Below are 21,043 nucleotides of genomic sequence, written 5' to 3'. Positions count from 1 at the left end.
AACTATCTTCTCCCTACAACACTGGAAAAACATGTGCAATGCTTGCACATTCATACTTTTTAATACCATTCCAGCCTGATGCTTCTATTTGTTACGCATTGAAAAAATAGCAATCAAAACCACTTGTTTTTTATTCCATCAATATAACCACCTATTCATGATTTAGGATAATGATAGGACCATGCAATGCTTCTCCCTCTGTCCTTCATCTCCACTCTGGTTTCATAGCAACTTGAAAGATCTTTTCCTGCATAGCTTCTCAACTTTTGGCAAAGGTAAATGTTACACGGAAAATACAGATACTTATTTTTACTTAATTCATAAACGAATAAGAGATTATTAAAAAAAAAAAAACTACTGATCAAATGGAAGTCCTACATTTTGTTCCCAGTACTTCCTATGGTAAGCTCGCAAACAGAACATGAGGTAAAAAGCACCTCCATATCCATGTTTCCTCAACTGGTATTCAGAGGCATACAATCTCTGGCATTACATTAACGAAAGAAAGTTATCAAGTTTCAACCACAATGTAGCCTGGCATTTCTATTATAAGTTGTAGAGCTTATAAGTTTAGATAATGTGTGCCAGGATTCAATCATTTTTGTGACAGACTTAAAGTGTGCCACCACATGTGATTGTTAAGGAAATCCATTCTTCCAAATGGGATCTTTTTGCCAGAATGTGACAAAAACTGCTGGAAACTGTAAAAAAAAAAAAGGTCAGACACGATTGTTGAATGCTGCCACCAGTAGTAAATGCAAACTGGTTGCCAAGTGCCTGGAATATGAAAACATGACCAAGGAGGGGAGGGTGCCAGCAGTTACAACTTCAAGGACAGGTCATTAGTAGTTATTTTTAAGTCCATCATAATTTTGAACAATCGTTAAACAACTGGTCTTCTGTACCTGTAGCCATATTTAGTAACAGCCATCTATAATTAGACCAACAGATGGTTCTGCCCAGTTATTTTTTTACACTATGTATAGATTTATCCATCCTGCCTCCTTCCTTATTTCCCGTTTTATAAAAGCTGAAGAGACCCAGATGTGAATCTTTTAAAGGGGCTCTTCTAAATTCTCCCTTTTATACAGCTTTAAATATCTGAGGCCAGAATTATATGTCTTCTTCTAAGTTTGCTTCCCATAATATTACTGAGAAGTTGAACCATGCTGATCGGTTTGCATGTCACTGCGTTAATTGGTTTGCTAGCTGCGCAGGTTACAGTTCTTATCTGCAAGTGATTTAGTACGCATGCACATTCCTTCCTTTACTTTCTCTTCTGATCTTCTGTTCGCTTGCCAGGAGGCAGGCACATAGCTTTTGCCAAAATGTAATTAATTCAGTTAGCAAGTTTTGTATTTTTATTTTCTTTTATATTAAAAATGTTTTTACTAGAACATGCTTCGGGTTTATTTTCGCTTATTTTCAAAAAGTATGCTACAAGGAATGCCAAGATCCACACCTCCTTAATTCAGGGCGGAATTCACACCCTAACATTGCATTCATGTTCCTTGCACTTTATTTGCCAAGACTAGTCTTCCAGAAAAGGCAGAAAAGAGAAAAATTTGCTATCTAAATTTCGTAGAGTCCTACCAAACTCTCACTTCCATATTACAAAGTTGGCATAAGCACAATTTCATATATATCCATTTTATTTCTTTCATAATTTATTATTTTAGTATTTTGACTTTCTATCCCACTTTGAATGGGCTGAGTTGAGAATGCTGCAGTTTACTAAAACATATAGCTTGTAATCCCAGACCATTCCATGATATACCAAAGGAGGATATATGACGTGAAGGACTATTTGTGGTATGTATATAAAGAAGATGCTTTGGAATTAAGACTTGTGGCCAGATAAATTGACTTTTGCATTACATTAGGCAAGTAAAGGCAAAGATACTCAAGAACCATCAATGACCTAGGTATGAGTATAAGGAAGCATAGGGAAAAATAAAAATTTCTTCCATAATCTTTGCAAAGAACAGATTGAGTTCATTTTCCATCATTTGTAAACATTTATCAAGGCATAACAAATTAATCTATTTCTCTCATTTGGTTTAATAGTTAAAACACTGGTTTAGAAATTGCTGCTGTGTTCTATGGATTTTTTCCTTAGAAGACTGATCCATTCTTAAAATATCATAAACCTAATTTGATAATTCATAGTTACTTACTCTGAACATTTCTGCTTAACAGTCCTTAAGAAGTACAGTCTTTGTAAAAAAAAAAAAAAAAGCCAATAATTCAAATGAAGGTACTACTATTGCTTCTTTTTCTTTACTTCCTATATTTAACTCATCCCAAACAATTGCTTCTTTATTTTAACCTGAATAGTGTAACTGTTTCTGAAGTCTATCATTCAACATAACTGTCCCTGACAGTCACTACCAATTCAGAGCCTCAACAGCATTAATGTCAAGTAAATAACATTTTACCTCTGTAGGTTTCTAAAAATATTACATATTTGCTTATTCAAAAATGCTATGCCAAAATCTGACTTACAATTCCTTAGAACATATCTTTCTTCATTAAAGAAGTGGTTTTAAAACCATTTTCTCAGGATGCTAGAATTTATTTTTAGAAAGTCTCTCCTTTTTTTTTTTTGAGATTACTACAAGACCAAAATAATCTTTAAAAAAAGGAGAGAAATGTAGTGCACTTTCTACATAAGTGTATGATTACCATACTCTTTCCATGAAGGCTACAACATCAGAACCATCTTCCACTTCAGCAGAAAATATTATTTCATTAAATGGAATAAGAGCCTATTTCAAACAAATATAGAATTGTTCTGCTTGACATTTCTATTTTCAGGCTTAATGCCAGTTCCCATAGCTTCAGTGAGAGACCCCCTTGGGATTCTTTGCTGTCACTTTTTGTTTTAACCCGACTAAGTAACATTTTCATCATCAGAAGCTGACCATTCCTAGAGTTGTGAGCTGTGGGGCTCAATAAAAGCGAAAACTATGTAGAACATAGAAAAATTGGATTTTTTCCCCACTTGCTTAAGATAGGTAGCTGTAGAAATTGAACGGACAAACCAATTGCACAAATAAATAAATAAATGGATAAAGAGGATTTCGCTTGCCAAGATGATCTGAAGAAAAGACTCAACTAAGAAAGATCTTCCTTTGATGATATTGATTCTTTTAATGTATACTGTATGGTCAAGGTTGTGTTTGTGAATCATTAGGAGACTCCTAGGGACCAATTTGATCCAGCTATCCTGTGCAGGGATCACAATGGTGTCTTGGGAAACATAGCCTGCTCAACTCGAAGTTCAAGAGGTAGACACTGAAACGAGCTGAAAGCTGCATGCCTTGCCCTTTGGGAAAAGGGGGATGAATAATCCTGAACATTCATTCATATTAATTCATTGAAACAAATATAAATCTAATGCCATACTGGCAACATTAAAACTGAACTTAAAATGGCGACCATGATCTAAAGGTTCTTCCAAACATGAAAGAAATGGAATGTCATATGAAACTGGGGGAGTCCTAGAATTATATCATGTAAGCTAGTCATGGAGTAGAACTGTACAATCCAGAGGACTGTTGCATCTAATGTCTGATGAGAAACTATATGGCCAGATGGCTGAGGGCTACAGAAAAGGCTGTTGCAGTTAGAGGTCTGGCAGGGTCTGAAAGTCATAGGACTATTTTGCCAAAAATTTCTCTGCCTTCAGTTTGGCTTTTCTAAGTGGCAATTTCATTCTCCTCCAAATGTAAGTAGGTTGCAGAATTTCAGAGCGCGTTCTGAACTTCCAAAGAAGGATGCACTGGGCAAATGCTCAGTGAAGTATGCAGGGATTTGGCTTCTGAATGGCACCGATAAGCCCTTTTGCAATAAATTAAAAATTCCTCTGGAAGTCACTATGTAACATTTACAAATAATTAGGCCTTTCTGAGTGGATTTCACACTTCCTCCCATGTCTGCTTGCCACATTTAGAGTTAGACTATCTGTAGCAATTCACATGAAAACTTCTAGGTATTCCAGCTGCAACTTTTTCAGCCAAAACGGAAATCTATTTCTACATTAAAGAGTTCCCACAAAATAAGCTTAAATATGTGCAATTTCTTTTTAATTAAAGGGGAAGAATAAACTTTGAAACTACTGAAACCAACTGTTTTACAATAACCCCAAATGAAAAGGAAAATAATTCTGAGAATGACATTTGAATCATTTTAAAAGCCAACAGTTACATTCCCATTGTTTCTTGTGCCCCACATCATAATAAACAACACAGATTGCAAAAAGATGACAGGAATCAGAATGGAAGGTGGTGATTCCAAGAAATTCTAATAATTATTATGCAGAGATCAAAACCTGAAGCTCTAGAGCTACAATCTGTTATAATCTTTATCTAGTATTCAGAGATCCACAAAATGTATTTGCAAATTGTAGTTTGGAATGTGACAGAAATAGAAAAGTACATCCATGAACTGGCAATAATTGTGTCAATAATATTTTCAATGTCGAAGTATAGTGTTGTTGAGATACTATTGAGGCACAGTGTTGTTTAATTTGATGCAATCTATTTTTGACAGCATTTATTTCGATTGTGACTAAGTAGCTAAGTGTGTGCAGATTCTCCTAAAGTATTGTTCTAATTCTACCATATATGAAATTGAAGATTAAAAGTCAGAGTAAGCCAATATGTCTTTATTTAATTAGACTATTGCTTTGTTATCTCTGAACACCCAATCATAGAAAGACTTACAAATGACTCCAGAAAAAAGGTGCCAGGGTATGAATGACTACATCAGCAATGGGCAATCCTGAATATGATTTGCACTTCACACAGCGTCTGCTGGGACTCTTCCAATTAAATAGGCCATAGTATCCTCCTCTCAGTGTGACTGCGGGGACCCATGTCAAACTGTAGATCATATCATCACCCGTTGTAAGCAGTCCAGTATCTGATTTTTAAAAAAATGACGCTGCACTTCAGATGGCCTAGACATTTAAACATTTATATTTTATAGTGTTTTACTAATCTAAGTAATTTGTTGCTATATATTGCTAGTCCATGTATGATATGCCATCTGCAAAATAAATAAATAAATCAGACACTGATAAATTGGCAGAAACTGACTAAAGTATAGGAGTATTATTTATTTATTTACATTTAGTATGGCTGTCCACTCCAAAAGATAAGGCAAGGTGATGCTATAGGGCAGTGATGGTGAACCTTTTCGGCACCGAGTGCCGAAACTGGAATGCTGTGTGTACCAGAGCCCCAGAAACTCGAAGACCACCTAGTCTTCTGGTTTCCAGTGTGTTAAGTAATTAAGCTCCCCGTTAGAAGAGCGAGTATGCAGAGAAGCGTAATGAGAGTGATGTGGTAGATCACGCACAAACCAGCATATAGAGACACTGAATAGTATAAAATATGGAAGTTTGCTATGTAGAAATATAGAAGTATTCAGAGTCCGGTTAACAGTCCAAGTCATTCAGTAATTCAGTTATCAAAAATAGTCAGTCTAGCACACAAAATATAGCTAACAGTAGCAAACCACAATATCTCGCAATATACCGACCAGCGTCTAACAAAACAGAGATCTAACAGCCATTCTGGCTCCCTCGTATGGCTGCTTGAGGTAATAAACCAATTACATCTCTTAAGCATTTAAAGCAACAGTAAAGAAATCATAGCTTATATACATTGCCAAGCCAAGCCTAGGGTTACATCCCTAACACAGTGTGTGCATGCGCACTGGCCATCTGGTCTTCATGGACGCTGGAGTCCTGAAAACCCGAAGAGCAGCTGGCATGCACGCACTGGTCACCTGGTCTTCGGGTTTCCGGGCCTCCAGCACATGCAAAGATCAGCTTGCCCAGAAGAGCAGCTGGCAATGATGCACATGCCTACAGAGAGGGCTCTGAGTGCCACCTCTGGCACGCATGCCATAGGTTCGCCATCAGGGCTATAGGGTCTTTCCTATACTCATTATGATATAAATAATTCCTCCTGCACCATTTTACAGCCAAATAGGAAAGAGAAATTATATTAAATTGCATGCTTTTGAAAATAGATTAGAAATTTATTTCTCCTAGCTGCTTCAAAGAATTGTACTTGTAGATATTTTTAGAATCTTCTTTAACACACATCTTACATATTTCAGACTGAATGAATCGAATGATCTGGGTGGATTTATATCAGACTATTCCTGATCTTGTCCCTTCCAGATGTGTTGGATTATAACCACCATCATTCACAACCAACCATGGGACTTATGAATAATTGTTTTGTAGTCCAAAAATTCTGGAGGATAAAATATTGAAAATGTCTGGGTTATATGTTAAAGAGGAAAGTTTAAAGACAGATTAGGACTCTTTTCTTAATTCCTGTTCCCCTTGTAAACTAAATGGTTAATATTTTGCAGTTCAGCTATGACAGCTTTCCTGTGCTTTTAAGAGGGAAATCTGAAATTTCTTAAAATATCCTTATGCACCCAAACATTTAAAATGAATTTTAGAGATTAAAAACTTGAGTTAAGAAGCTTCTGTGAAGGTACTTTACCTTCTTGGTAAGAATGAATTACTTCCAAACTTTAATGTAAGAAGCTTAAGACACAATTACTATGCTTCTCTGCTGATATTTTGGCACCAGTTCCAAATCACAAGTACTCCTAAGATTTCAGAACTTCTAAATATCCCCATAATTACAGAACTGATATTTTCTGGCAATCAGTCATATATTCTATTTTAAACTGTTTCTTGATAAAATACTGCTGACAAATTCATTGTGCTTAATGGCTTAGCCAAAAAATCTTGGTTCCCCATTTCCTTATAGCTAATAATTTGCAGTGGCATGGATCTAAACTTTGCTGAAAAGTTCAAAGTATTTTGATAAATATGAAAGATGCAGTGATCGTGATACTACTAATGAACACTCCAAGAATATCCTTTTATCTGGCCATTTGATAACTATTTTTAGCTCATCGCCACTCTTCTATCTGTGAATTTGCAAACAGGAATTGTAAAAAATGACCCTGCAGCAGCCAATGATAGAGTTCTTCCTCATCTCCTCTTTGGCTATATGCATGCACATCAAAACTCATCTCAAATAATGAATAAATACAACATTAAATGATCCTAATCAAGATATACTGTACTAATGTTGGCATGCACTATTTCCAAGGAATTTTTATAAGAATTTATAAGAACAAGTGAAAACGTATTAATTTTAGATCAATTAATTTTGGCTTGGCTTCCTCGATTCCAAGAAGCTCTACTAAAAGTTACTAACTTTTCAAATTAAATTAGGAGTATTCTGTATAAAATTGGGCATAGATATATTGATTGCAGCCTAGGAAAAAAAACCTTGGTTTAGTCTTAAAAGCAATTTTCAGAATTTTATCATTATAAACACCACAACTAGAGTAAGCAGGCCAATAAATCAAACAAGTTTGTTTTAAAATGGACAACCCTTTCAAGCACTGACCCCCATCCCTAAATCTATCACTGAAGGTGGGAGTGGGTAAGAACTCATATACAGATAACCCTCAATTGATGACCGTTCAAAAATATAACAGTGCTAAATGAGGGGAACTTATGACTGGTCTGCAAAGTTGCAGCATTGCTACAATCATGTGATTGCAATCTGGGTGGTCAGCTTGCAATTTCAATGCCGCAAGCCATGGTCACATGATCACCATTGGCAATCTTCCCATTCTGCTTCCCACAAGCAACATCAATGGGGAAGCTAGTAAAGAAGGTCGCAAGTCACTCCCATAAGTTTTTCCTTGGAGCCCACCACACAGCATGAGATGTCAAGGATCTTGTATTCTGACATGCTCCCTGCCTGCTAGCTCTCGGTGACTCAGCACTCACCTATGGCCCTTGCCAGCGCACCCACACTCCACAGCTGCTGCCTGCTGATCTCACCAGCTTGCCCATGGTCCAACGCCTGCCTGTGGCACACCTTACCCCTCACACTACTTGTTCCAGGCTCATGTCTCTTCCCACTTATGCATTCCTGGTGTTACAGTGGCAACTAGAATTGCCATTGCTGAGCATTACTTACAACCTCTTCGCTTAGTGACAGCAATCCTGGCTGCTGTCACAACCTGAGGACTACCTGTAGATTCTTGGATTGTATGAATCCACTAACTCTGGTTTATAAGCTTATCACTTATGGCTCAGTACAGCGTGTAAACACAAATAACTGAGAACTATTCAGTAAATCAGGGTTAGCGAACTGTGGCTTAGCATGATTTAGATGTTAATCTATATTTCTATTTAGGTCTATAAATTTGATTGGTGCTTTCAGAGTGACAAAGCTTTAACATCTGAGTAAGACCCCATAATGCATTTGTTCTTCATTTTCTAAAGTATAATCTATTTAACTGGTGAATAAATCAAGCACCTAAGATACCCGTATAAGTCATGATAATTTTAGGAGAGCTAATAAAGATAATATTTCTTTCTCCGAAAAGATAACAAAAATATATGGTTGTACACTACGTTATTACATGGAGGTACATACAGAATTGCATATCTAGTTCAAATAAAACCTTCCAATTTGTTACTCACAAGCTGATTTATTAGTTCATTTAAACTTTTCTGCCCCCGGACCAAGACATTGGGTATTGTGATCAATTAGCATTTTGAGTGTTATTTTCCATTTGTACAGGAACTGTTCTGAAAATGGAGGAAATTGTTTCCAGTTATTCTCCAGCTCAAAGGAGACCTGTCAGCTATATTGGTAATTTTACATGTCCAATTAGCTTGGTAGATTCCCCAGAAGAAAATGAGGCTGTGATAGTCTATTAGCACATGTTGGAGTTATTAACCATTTCGCATAATGAGAACATGCCTTAGGAAAATGCATTGTGACAGGAAGGACTATTCCTGAAACAGTTTGTGTGACATCTTAGAATAGTTTCCTTGGAACCATTTTGAATCCCAAAGAATTTCTGAAATACACTTTTTAAAATGGCTCCGGGGGCAAATATAAATGGGGGATTTGAGTACTGTCTTGTACAGGTAGTCCTCGACTTACGACAGTTTGTTGACCATTCCAAGTTATAACAGCACTGAAAAAAGCGACCTGACCATTTTTCACACTTATGACCACTGCAACATTCCCATGGCCATGTGATTAAAATTCAGATGCTTGACAACTGACTCATATTTATGACAGTTGCTGTGTCCATGGTCCTGTAATCATCTTTTGTGACCTTCTGACAAACAAAGTCTATGGGGAAGCCAGATCCACTTAACAACTGTATCACTAACTTAACTGCAGTGATTCACTTCACAACTGTGGCTAGAAAGGTCATAAAATGGGGCAAAATTGACTTAACAAATGACTTATCACCTATCAACAAAAATTTGGGACTCAATTATGTTCGTAAATCGAGGACTTCCTGTATAGTGGAATCTCTCTTTCACAACTTTTCTGGGAAGGATTTTGATACATCAAGAAATGGAGATGGCAAGCACATTATGGACTAAAGAAGAATTACACAAACTGAGTTATTCAGCCTCTAAAAATCTTTAATCCAATTCCCAGAGACTTTAAAATCATGTTTCTATGCTTTAATTTCTAGTGAGCAGAAATGGGGAAATAATCTTATTAGCAGATTTCATTTTAATTAAATATATGTGTAAATGAAGTGAAATCAGATTTAGTTTTTGTTTCAGCTCCATCCCCTAATTTTAGTCAAAATCCCTGGCAACTCAGGTCTGGGTATCCTAGGCCCAGAAAAGTTGCTCTGGTGGCAACTCCATCTGAAGGTGAAAAAAAATTGATTGCTAGGTTATACTTCTCTTTTCAGCCTTTTCAAATAAAGGAATTTTGTGGGCACATAAATATATGCTATTCTGCAATGGTCTTCTACATAGCCACCAACAGACTTGCAATGCAAAGAATGATCTTTGAGAGGAGGATACTTCAAGTAGGTTTTGGACTCCTGGCAACTGGCTGGATAAGTCCCTCCAGTTTTCTTGATGGTTTGGCATTCCCCCTTTCCTAGGCCTGAGAGAAAGTGACTGACCAATGTCACCCAGCTGGCTTCACGTCTAAGGCGGGACTAAAACTCACCATCTCCCACTTTCTAGCCTAGTGCTTTAACCACTACACTCGTGATGGTGAACCTATGGGATGTGTGCAACAGGTGGCATGCAGGGCCCTCTCTGTGGGCACGCAAGCTGTCGCCCCAGCTCAGCTCCACTGTGCATGCCTCCCGCCAGCCAGCTGATTTTTGGGTCTCTGCCGCTCATGTGTGACCTTGTATCCCGTTTTTGGTCCCAGGGGCCTGCAGGTAGGCCTACTACACCCAAAACGGGGCACCGGGGTGCGGTGTGCCCCCCGGGGTCCATTTTTGGTCCCAGGAGGCTGCAGGGAGGCCTAGTAGGCCAAAACGTGACACGGGGGGGGGGCTTGCACGCTCAAGAACGGGGATTGCGCATGCACATTGCATTATGGGTGCAGGGACTTTTGGCATGTGACAACAAAAAGGTTAGCCATCACTGCACTACACCAAACTGGCTCTCCTGAATGATGACTAACTTTAATAAAATCAGTATTTGCTCCTTTTAATAGTTTTAAGTATGTGTGACCAAAATATTATCTAGTTCAATGAGGCAGACTGGTGTTACTCATAAAGAAATAAATTCCGAGTTAAATATTTATATATATTTTCTTTGTTTCAGTTGGTTTAAATTGATTACATACAGTTATTTCATTTGACACAGTTGAAAAGAATAGATGTGATAGTTAGTACTGCTATGTTGAAATAAGTTGATTTGTTCCCTTATTTTGAAACAATTAAACATTCAAGAATATTAGACCCTAATTTCTGTAAAATTCAATGGAATGTTAGGCACATTTATGACATACATAATACATCTTTTATGTATTAAATATGAATGAATTTTCAGTTTTCCCTGAATATTCTAGTGATAGCTAGATAGTATTTGCTAGATACTGGAAAATATATAGAAAACAAGCTAAAAGGCAAAGAAGTTGAGTGTTAATGAAATACTATTCTTAAAATCTTCCTTTCAGATGAATAAAATTAATGAAATATAGATATCACTATTGCATGATATAAAAATAGAATATTGGATTCTTACATTCTTAAAATGGATTCAGGTGAATAATCTATGTGTTTAGATATTAAATATTAGTGTCTAACATTTAGTGTATGGAAATACATATTCATAAGTATGTCTAACAGTATTTAAATCTTTAAAAAAGCAACAGAACATCTTATATTTCAAATTCTGAAACAAATAAATGGCCAGGAGATAAAACATATCCTGGCAATACATGTCAAAAACATCTGTTTCTGAATCAATGGACAAAATAAGAATAACATAGCTTGAGCCAAAGGAATTTTAAAAAAAATTAAAAAAGAAAAACCTTACAGCTATGACCATTTAAGCTCCCGGTGGTACAACTATGCTGAATAATGATATACCAAGCAATGTTCCCAGAATATGTTAATGAGGTCATTACACCATAAAATCTCTATTTCCATTAATTTAATTCTCTCTGTGGAAATACTCTAGTGGGGCAGGCAGCAGGCAGAAACAGACAGACACCCTGATTCCAAGCATTTAATATATTTTGACATTAACCCTTTTTCTATTCTTCCTAGTGTTTTTATGCTTCCCCCCCCCCCCCCCCCCCGATTAAATGAGTGTTAATCCATTAGTTGCGACAGGAATTGATTGACTGGCTTGTGACCCGAGCTTGACAGCAGGGGCTGAGGGACAGTGACTGGCCCAAAGTCACTTAGGCAGCTTTCATGCCTAAGGCAGAATTAGAACGCAAGGTCTCCTGGTTTCTAGCCTGGGGCCTTAATCACTAAACCAAACTCACTTATAAACCCCACTAGTATAGCAACTTAGTTTAATTTTGGCTTAATTGGAAGAGTCTAAATTATAATTGTACCATGTTTCTATACTGTTTCTTATAAGTGTGTCATTATAATGAAATAAATAACAAAATTTTAAAAAAAACATTAAAAGGATGAGGTGAAATGAAAACAAGAACATGTTTTTTTTAAAGCAAAACCTTGGAAAAATGTCAATATGGCACCTGTAGGATATGGCAGGGATAGCTGGGGAATGCAGGGTGGCCAAAAGGCACAGAAGGGGATGGGGTAAATGAGGGGTAGTGTTGAATTGGAGATGAGCATAGCAGTAGAGGAGAAGCATGAGGTTCTCGCCTAATGTCTGCCACCAGGACTATTAGAAGTGCTTTGCTTAGTGATGAAATTGCCATCCCAATTATAACTGAGGACTACTTGTATAATTTATTGGTTAACTTATTGGTTAAAATTACATGGTAGATTGTTCTGGTTAGGGTTAGGCAATTCCTAAGCCTCTTATCCTATGCCATGTATGTATGTATGTATGTATGTATGTATGTATGTATGTATGTATGTTACAACCCCTGGTATGCCCAAATATGGGAGGGAACTCACTACTCCCCCTTTCTGTCTATCGGCTCACTGCAGGAGTCCATCCAGGCAGAAAACCATATTTTTAATGTTGCCTTTTTATATTTGTGTATAAATAAATAAATAAAGGGAGACTAGTATAGATCTATTTCGAGCTATTTAGCTCTCATCTATGGCTAGCTGATGAGAGCTAAATAGCTTGAAATAGATCTATACTAGTCTCCCTTTATTTATTTATCAGCACAAATAAATAATTTATTTATTTATAATTTATAAATAATAAGTAATTTTTCCCAATTTGCAGTGGAATATTCTACAATGGAATCAGGAGAAATTTATAATCTAAATTCATTTAACAAGATGTTATATAGATAATGTAGCAGATGACCAGGTTGAGTACGAGCGAGGGGTCAAATACATCATTGTGGGTGTGCATGAGTCCCTGTACACCCACAAGAGGTCTAAGTCCATTCCACTTCGAATACCTTGTGAATACCTGCTCATTTCCCGGGACCATTAGTAACTCTGATTTTGGTAAAGAGCTTAAGTTTGCAATAAATCTTTTTATTCATTTGAACTACGAGTCTCCTGATTTCTCTGGTGCTTGATAGATAGTCCTCAACTTACAACTATAATTGAGCCTGCAATTTCAATTGTAAATTATGTTAATTGTAAAGGGGGTCACTATATATGACCTGGTCCGATTTTATGATTTTTGTAGCAGTTATTAAGTGAACATTGTAGTCATTAAGCAAACTTATCATTTGTTATGGGCATTTTTTAAAACCAGAAATTGGAAGTAATAGTTTCTGGCAAAAAAATGATAAATTGCAGTCATGGGATTGCAAATATCTGTAAATGTGGGCTAGTTGCCCAATGCCCAAAATGCAGTCATGTGACTGGGGCTGGGGGAGCGATGTGAGAACTTTGAATCCCAGTCCTAAGGAGTTTTTTTGGGGTCCATCAGAATTTTGAATGGTCATAAATCAAGGATTACCTATAGTCAGGGGTGGGCTGCTACGGGTTTGCTCGGGTTCAGGAGAACCCGTAGCTAATGTTATGGCCAGTTTGGAGAACCTCTAAACCCCACCCCTTGGTATCCCACCTCACTCTTTAGATTTCAAACATACTGTAAATTAAATGGAGAGAGGGTCTCTGCTTTTTGTAATCAAACCCGTTTGCATCTTTTGTTTATTCTACCACTAATATTTCAGAGCAGTTGAAACTGGAGGTTCTCTACCATCTCTTAGGAAAGCACCCCATATGTCAGCAGAGTTGTCTCCTGAAAAGGATGCATTTCATTTTATTATCTGAATTCTCAGCTGAGGGCCAATGTTTTATTACAGCTTATTTAACTCAGACTTTCCAAGGCGAGCTATTTGATTGAGTCAAAGAAGACAGATTACTTTCACATTCACTGCAATCATTCGCTGAAGCTAGAAATGTTACAGAATGATAGATGAAGAAATTTTCACAGGGCTAAACTAGCAATATTAGTCCTTAGGGGGAAAGTTTCTTCCTTATTTGAGACTTCATCTCTAAAGCATCTCTTTTGGCAGACGCCAGGTTTGCAAATACAGTCCTAAAGTTTTCAGGGGCTTGGAATAATTTTGAGCAAGGTCCTACTGATTCCTTTCCTGTTTACGTCACAGCAATAATATCACAGCATTTTCACATACCTTTGTAATGTAAATTACAAAAATATAATAAATACTGAAGATCAATATAAATATAACATCAATAAAAATATATGGCGAGAACTTTGATATAGAATGGAGAAGAGAGGACTGTATACCACCCTGTCACATGATCATCCAGATATAAAGATTGTAGCTGTGGATGATAAGCTGAGCCTGACAAAGAACAAAGAGAAGAACCAGATATGCTGTTACATCTTCAGAATCTCTCACAGGAAAAGGGAAGCTGAAATGAGCTAAGTAACGGACAGAAGCAGATGAACTTAGAGGGAAGGGGGGGTTGAATAAAATTGCCAACAAACAGATATAGGTAGTCTTGGACTGCTGAAGAAATGTTGGATCCAAAATGGTTGAAGATACCAAACAGGAAGATGAAGTAACATGGGATCAAGTAGCACGGCAGAGATTTCCAAAAGGAGAAGGGGATCTGAAGAAAAAAGATGATCATGATTATGCTAGCAATCAGAGATTGCCAGACAAGTTCCAACTAAAGATCTTGATTAACTCTATGGGGAATTCAACACAGCAACAGCTCAAGATAGATACACAATGTAATACTAATTGAGTCATCAAACTATTTTGTACATACATTCTCCTTTGAGCATAGAAAGTGCGTGTGTGTGGGGGGGAGAGACTGAAACGCTGAATGTTTAACTGAATAATGCTTGCACAGTTCTTTAGAGAATTGGTCTCTTAGAGCAAATACTTGTCTATCCTTTGTTATGATTCTTCCCCACCAAAATAAACAAACAAAGAAATGATATGGCATGATTCTCTTGAAGGCCTTAGGTCTCATCTAATTCCTACATGGGCCAGTGACTGCTTTCAAAATTCAGCAGAGAAAAGAGAATCAATCACCAGCAATTTGGGTCTCCTTTTTTTGTTTTCATCCAAGAAAAGCAACTACTTTTGGTTGCATTATTGCCATTCCACTGCTATATATGCACCACAGTATGATTGTTAAGAATCACAATCTGTGTATTATTTTCCTTTTCTCTTGCCATCTCTTTTCTTTGTGTGTGGAGTTCCTTCAGACTGTAATCCTGAGGGCTAGGAATGCTTTTCTTATTAAGGCCTTCAATACTCAGGCTGATGAGTATAAACGCTCTAAATTCACAAAACAAACGTCAAGAACAGCATACTAAAAACCTGTGGATACTTTCTTCATGAGGAAAATTTCCAGTTTAAAAGAGACAGAATCTTTATGGATATGGTAGCCTGGATGGGCCTTCACAGACCTTCATGTATTAAAATGTTTCTTTTCTATTTAACTGAGTGGCGTATTGGGATGGCCAATACTTTTATGGGGGGGGGGGGAAGGACCTTTGAAAACTTGCAGAGAATTCAGAATTAGAGAACTGTGGACGGAATAGATTTTTGATTGGCTCACTTATACCTCTCAGGTACTGCCTGTCTAGTAAGCATATATGACATAACTCTTCGCTACAGACAGGAAAATACCTGTATTGATTGCGCATGCTTAAACATTTAAAAGCAACCTCATTTAGCAATTTGGACATGGCATAGTTACAGTGAATTCCTACAGCAGAATGTTTCCTTTAGGCTTGTTTGTCTATAGGTAAGTTTAATGATGGCTATAAAAATCCCTGCATTGCCATCTGGAAAGTTCCTACCCTGGTCGATTATTTTCTGAGGAATTCCTCACAATTGGGGTTCATTACCAAAGTTCTGCTTCGTGATCCAATCCAGAGGTGGGCTGCACTTATGTTCACAAGCGGTTTGCTGGTTGTGAGTGCGCTAGCACTAGCTTTGCTTGCAGGCATCCCTTTGGGAATGAAACAGAGCTTCAAAGAAGCAGGTAATCCACTCAGGCAGCTCCGTTGAGTAAAGCAGGAGCAGCGTGAAACTCAGCTGGGCAGCAAGGGTGGAGGGAACAAGCCAGAAAGTTAGTTATAAATGGATAGCTTAGCACAAGGGTGGGTAGGGGGTCCCAGCCAGCCTAAGGGTTCGCCTGAATCCAGGTGACCACACAGCAGCCCACCACTGATCCAATCCCACCTAACAAAAACAAAGTTGAATGTATCATCTTGCTGCAATTGTCACATTTCAAACCTATTAAGCTGCCCCACCCCCATAAAAATAACTCATGGATGCTGTTTCTCATAAAGTGGTGCAATTTTTACGTTTTTAAAAGCAACTGGCTAATTCTCTTCCATCCTTTTCTCTGGTTTCTAAGTCTCAAGGTTCTTGGATTTTTAGCATAGTGAAGTGAGAGAAACTACTTTTATCACCGGAGAACTCATTTTCAAAAAGACCAATGTGTGACTGATGAGGTTGATATTACTTTGAAATGGAGATACTTTCTCTGGTAGACAGAGGCGCTAATGTGACAGGAGTTTTCACATTTCAAGAGATGAGCTTGAGACCCGCCAGGAGTTTTCAAACACCCAAGTAAAGGGAGAAAAGGGGCCTCGTGTTTGAGAAAGAATAGAAAAGCAAAAGGACCTGCTGTCAACCTCTTAAAATCATATTTGGAGACAACCAAAGAACAAAAATAAGATATAAAGAAGGGAAAAGAGTTTAAGCAATAAAACAAAACAATATTTTGAAAAGAGAAAGGAAATGGGAATCAAGAATGACAGCAGGGAAAAGATAATTTTCAACCAGAACAGTTTGTTTGTGGAAAGTAAGAGTTCTTTATGAGAAAAAGAAATTAAAAATTCCAAAGAATAAAGAGAATCTGAGGCAATGAATAATATATAGTACCTTGAGTCATTGGTTCATCATATCAGTTTTGTACTGAAGCTGTGAATATATCTCACAGCATACCTGTTACAACTCTAGATAGGAATCCATCTGATTTCAAAAGGAAGGAAACTTTTCCCTCCACAATCAGCACAGGAATGCAATTTTTTAAAAAAATCCGCCATCAGAAAAATCTTGATGACTGTCATCTTTCTTTATAAGGTTCATTTATTCTTGAGTACTGTATAAGAATAGACTGCCAAGAGAATTCCAGTTTGAAATATATCAATTTACACTAAAGGCAGGGAAGGTACTTTTTTCTACTTTATGTCATTTCTTCTACATAGGAATTCTTTTTTCACATATAGAAATTTACAATACATAGAAATATAGGAAAGAGAAAAATAGATTCATGAGCTGATTGCTTGAAACAACTGTCTTTTGCTCATTAGAGTACTGAAGACACAGAAATGTCATTTGAATAAAAAGGTAAAGGTTCCCCTCGCACATATGTGCTAGTCGTTGCCGGCTCTAGGGGGAGGTACTCATCTCTGTTTCAAAGCCGAAGGGCCAGCACTGTCCAAAGACATCTCCGTGGTCATGTTGCTGGCATGAATAAATGCCGAAGGTCCACAGAATGCTGTTACCTTGGTCCCTATTAGTGGTCCCTATTTTTCTACTTGCATTTTTACATGCTTTCGAACTGCTAGGTTGGCAGAAGCTGGGACAAGTAAGGGAAGCTTACTCTGTTATGAGGCACTAGGGATTCGAACCACTGACCTTTCTGATTGACAAGCTCCGCATCCCTTTTGGTGTCCCACCTCAGTCTTTATCATATTGCATATAGATAGTAATATTTATCTCATTTTCTATATCCCCAGGTCTAAGCTAACAAAAAATTGAATGTAACAAATAAAATAAAGAAAGTTTATCATTACAAACAAAATGTAAAAAAAAATTGTTTCTGTAGCCCTTGAAACCTAGAAGTCACATTAATCTTATCGGGGAATCCAATGGACAATTTTTCAACCTTACAGACTAGCACTGATGATGTTACCTAATTTGGGCAATGAAACATCTGCAAGAAAACAAGCTAACTCAGAGAACACCAAGGACCCCTCATGTCAACCTTGAGCTACAAATATTCTCCTTTATTACAACCTTATATTTTAATATGCTTTACAGTTTGAATGGAACCACAGCTGTTCCACTATAGATTTTCATCCACTAATGTTTCACTTGTATTTAGGCTCCTTTAAAACAAATAGGGCCCTGATTAAAATGTTAACTTTTTCACCCCTTTGATTGTATAAGTAACGGTTCTGGAGTTAACAACTATCTTAAAGACATCTATACTATGAACCATAAAGAGGTATTCATGGGACCTGCATATTAAACTACAGTTTGCTTTAAGCATGTTTTGTTAAATACACAAGCTTTTTGGCCCATCTATTTTTTGTATTTCTATCTTTGTATATGTTAAAAGCTGGGGCAGAACACAAAACCAAACCAGGAAATAAGCCTGCCTACACATCATTGTAAGTCACATTTGAAAACACTAAGACAAAAATAAAACAGGTTTTTCAAACTCTGCCAGGCTACCCATGGCTTATTTACTGATCTCTCTTAGCAAATCATGCTAAATAAGAAAGAAGTCAAAATGAAGCATAATGCAGGGAATATGTTATCTGTCCAATGTTAGTATGAATTTTACTTCATCTCTTTTCATAAAATCTAATAGGATAAAGCAACTTGTTGCACCACACAATACAGTTATACACAGCAAATAACATAGAGAAGAAAGATAGGAGGGAAAGGATGTGGAGTATGGGCATTAGGCTAGCAAGCATATCTTACTGGGTTTTTACACTTACTGTTAGTGCAACCAGCCTCATCCATTCCACTTTCACAGTCTTTTTCTCCATCACATTTCCAAGACGCAGGAATGCATTTATTACTGGAGTCTCCGCAGCTAATTTTTTCAGCTAGGCATACTTGTTTGGCTACAAAAACAAACAAACAGAACACAGTTAAAGTTACCCAGGCCAAGAATATATTGTATCACATCCAGCACTGATTTAACTTTTACAAAGTGTAGACATTATTTGTAACAGTTCTGAAAGAAATGGGATTTCTTTTTCTCCCTCATATCTCTGAAAGCTCCAAATAAAGTTACAGAAAATAAATTTATCCCAGATATTATGCAACACAAATAGTGCAATCTGCATGGATTCAGTTTTTTTTCATGGAGGAACTATTTATAAATTAGAAAATAATGTTGCTTAAACTCACTGACCCACATACAACTGGAGTAAAAAAAATCACAAAATGTATTTCTGCCTTTTTTTTTCAAAGAGAGGAAGTTAATTTAGGGAAGCTGCTTATTCGATCAAATCACTAAAATTGACTTTCTGTACAGCAGTTTTATGGTGAAATATTTACTCTTGCTTGCATATGTGCTGTCAATGAACGCTCTTGATAATATAATAATTTATTTGATGGCCCTACTACTGGAGAGCCCATCCTTTTTTTAAAAAAGAAATTTTAGAAACACTACAGAATACATGAACAGAGCTAAACTTTTGTTTGGACTGCATCATCTGGGAATATAAATATACCCCTCCCACCGGGGGTTGTGTGTGTTCTTTTTTCTGTGGACAATACAAAATTTAGAAAACAAAATGGAAATACACCCAAAATTGCCTTGGAATAAGCCTCACGTTCTTTTATAATCTATAAATAAATAATGTAAGACAATATTAATAATGTAAGAAATACAAAGTGTAGTGTTTAACATGGTGAACAAATTTATGGAGGATGCTTACTTAATACATATTTAGAGCACTGATAAGGATAACCCTAAAGCCAATGACTGTTTACAAACAATAATCTAATAAGTTTTCTTGGAAGTAAGCCCAGCTCATTTTAATAGACCTCAGGAAAGCTAATAATTACTGCAGTTTCAGATACAGAAATGCCTTAATTTTGTATATGCAAAATTTTGAAAATTCCTAATACTGGAGAGTAATATTTAATATTTCTACAATTATCCCAACTGTCCACTAGTTGCATTCTGTTTTTCGGTATTCATTTTTATGTTTGGGATACTTAAATAGGTAGAAACATATATTACCAACTTAAATCTGATCAGTTATCATAAAGATGGCACCACTAATGTTTTATATTAGAATAGAATACTTTGGTCAAGTGTGATTAGACAAACAAGGAATTTGTCTTCCATGCAAACGCTCTCAATGTACATGCAAAACAGCAAAGTAATAATAATAATAATAATAATAATAATAATAATAATAATAATAATAATAATAATAATAATAATAATACCAGTAAGAGAAGGTAGTAGAACAGATGAGAAGGATAAAAGTAATACAGCCATACTACATAGATAAATAGACAGGTGGGAATAAGGTGTTCAGCAGAGTGATGAGGAAAAAACCAGTCTCTGTGTCTAGTTGTTTTGGCATGCAATGCCCTTTAGCGGTGTCCCAAGGGGAGGAGATGAGATGTTTCTGTCCATGAGGTAAGAAGTCTGTACATATTTTCTTAGCCTTCTTTCTGACTCATGCAGTATACAGGTCTGTGGTATACTATTGAATGTATTGTATATTATCTATATATATAAAAGCCAAATACCATTCTCTCATCACAAAATCTTCAGAACCGTGAAGCCTACAAACCTGACATTTGGTACATATGTTCCTCTTGGTTCTAGGTGCTCGCTAAGAAAGGATTTTTCAAAATGACCATCAGATCATTAGTATTTCTTATACAACAATGAACATGCTCTGATGCTAAGGAGTTCTACTCCCCTTCACTATCTGAAAAGAACTGCCAGTTGCCTTATATTAACATGCTCTGATGCTAAGAAGTTAGACATTCAACTCCCCCTCCCCACCTGAAAAGAACTCTGTTCCAACTGCCAGTTACCTCACATTCCGTTACCTCAGTTCAAACTGGCAGACATTGCACTCCTTCTCTCAGGAGCGGTCTGGGGCTCCTTACAATACTAAAAGTTGGTACGTCACCAAAATGTCTACGCCTTCCACCTATGCAACTGCTTCTGGACTCAAGGCGGCGAGAGCCTTATGTGTTTTGATATGTATGATATTCCTTACCGACCACCACTGAGCCAATGGATTGAACCAGAGTGAACTAGATTTCTCCTGCATTGCCCGATTACATAGTTTTGTTGC

At 36.9% G+C, this 21,043-nt stretch overlaps 2 protein-coding genes across 2 annotated transcripts in view; one reads left to right on the top strand and one right to left on the bottom strand.

The window, feature by feature from the left end:
* Positions 1–21,043, bottom strand: part of LRP8 (LDL receptor related protein 8) — a 230,906-nt gene that overhangs the window by 38,746 nt on the left and 171,117 nt on the right. Inside the window, exon 4 of the mRNA XM_081949607.1 lies at positions 18,704–18,832. Coding sequence (XP_081805733.1) covers positions 18,704–18,832 — 129 coding nt within the window. The remainder of the gene's footprint in view (positions 1–18,703; positions 18,833–21,043) is intronic.
* CPT2 (carnitine palmitoyltransferase 2) overlaps positions 1–21,043 on the top strand; it is a 116,074-nt gene that overhangs the window by 87,730 nt on the left and 7,301 nt on the right. The window lies entirely within an intron of this gene.

This window comes from Natrix helvetica (genome assembly GCF_964273705.1).
Source record: "Natrix helvetica genome assembly, chromosome: 3".
NCBI lineage: Eukaryota > Metazoa > Chordata > Lepidosauria > Squamata > Natricidae > Natrix > Natrix helvetica.
The sequence above is the reverse complement of the archived record's forward strand: the minus strand, read 5'-3'. Positions and strand labels throughout refer to the sequence as shown.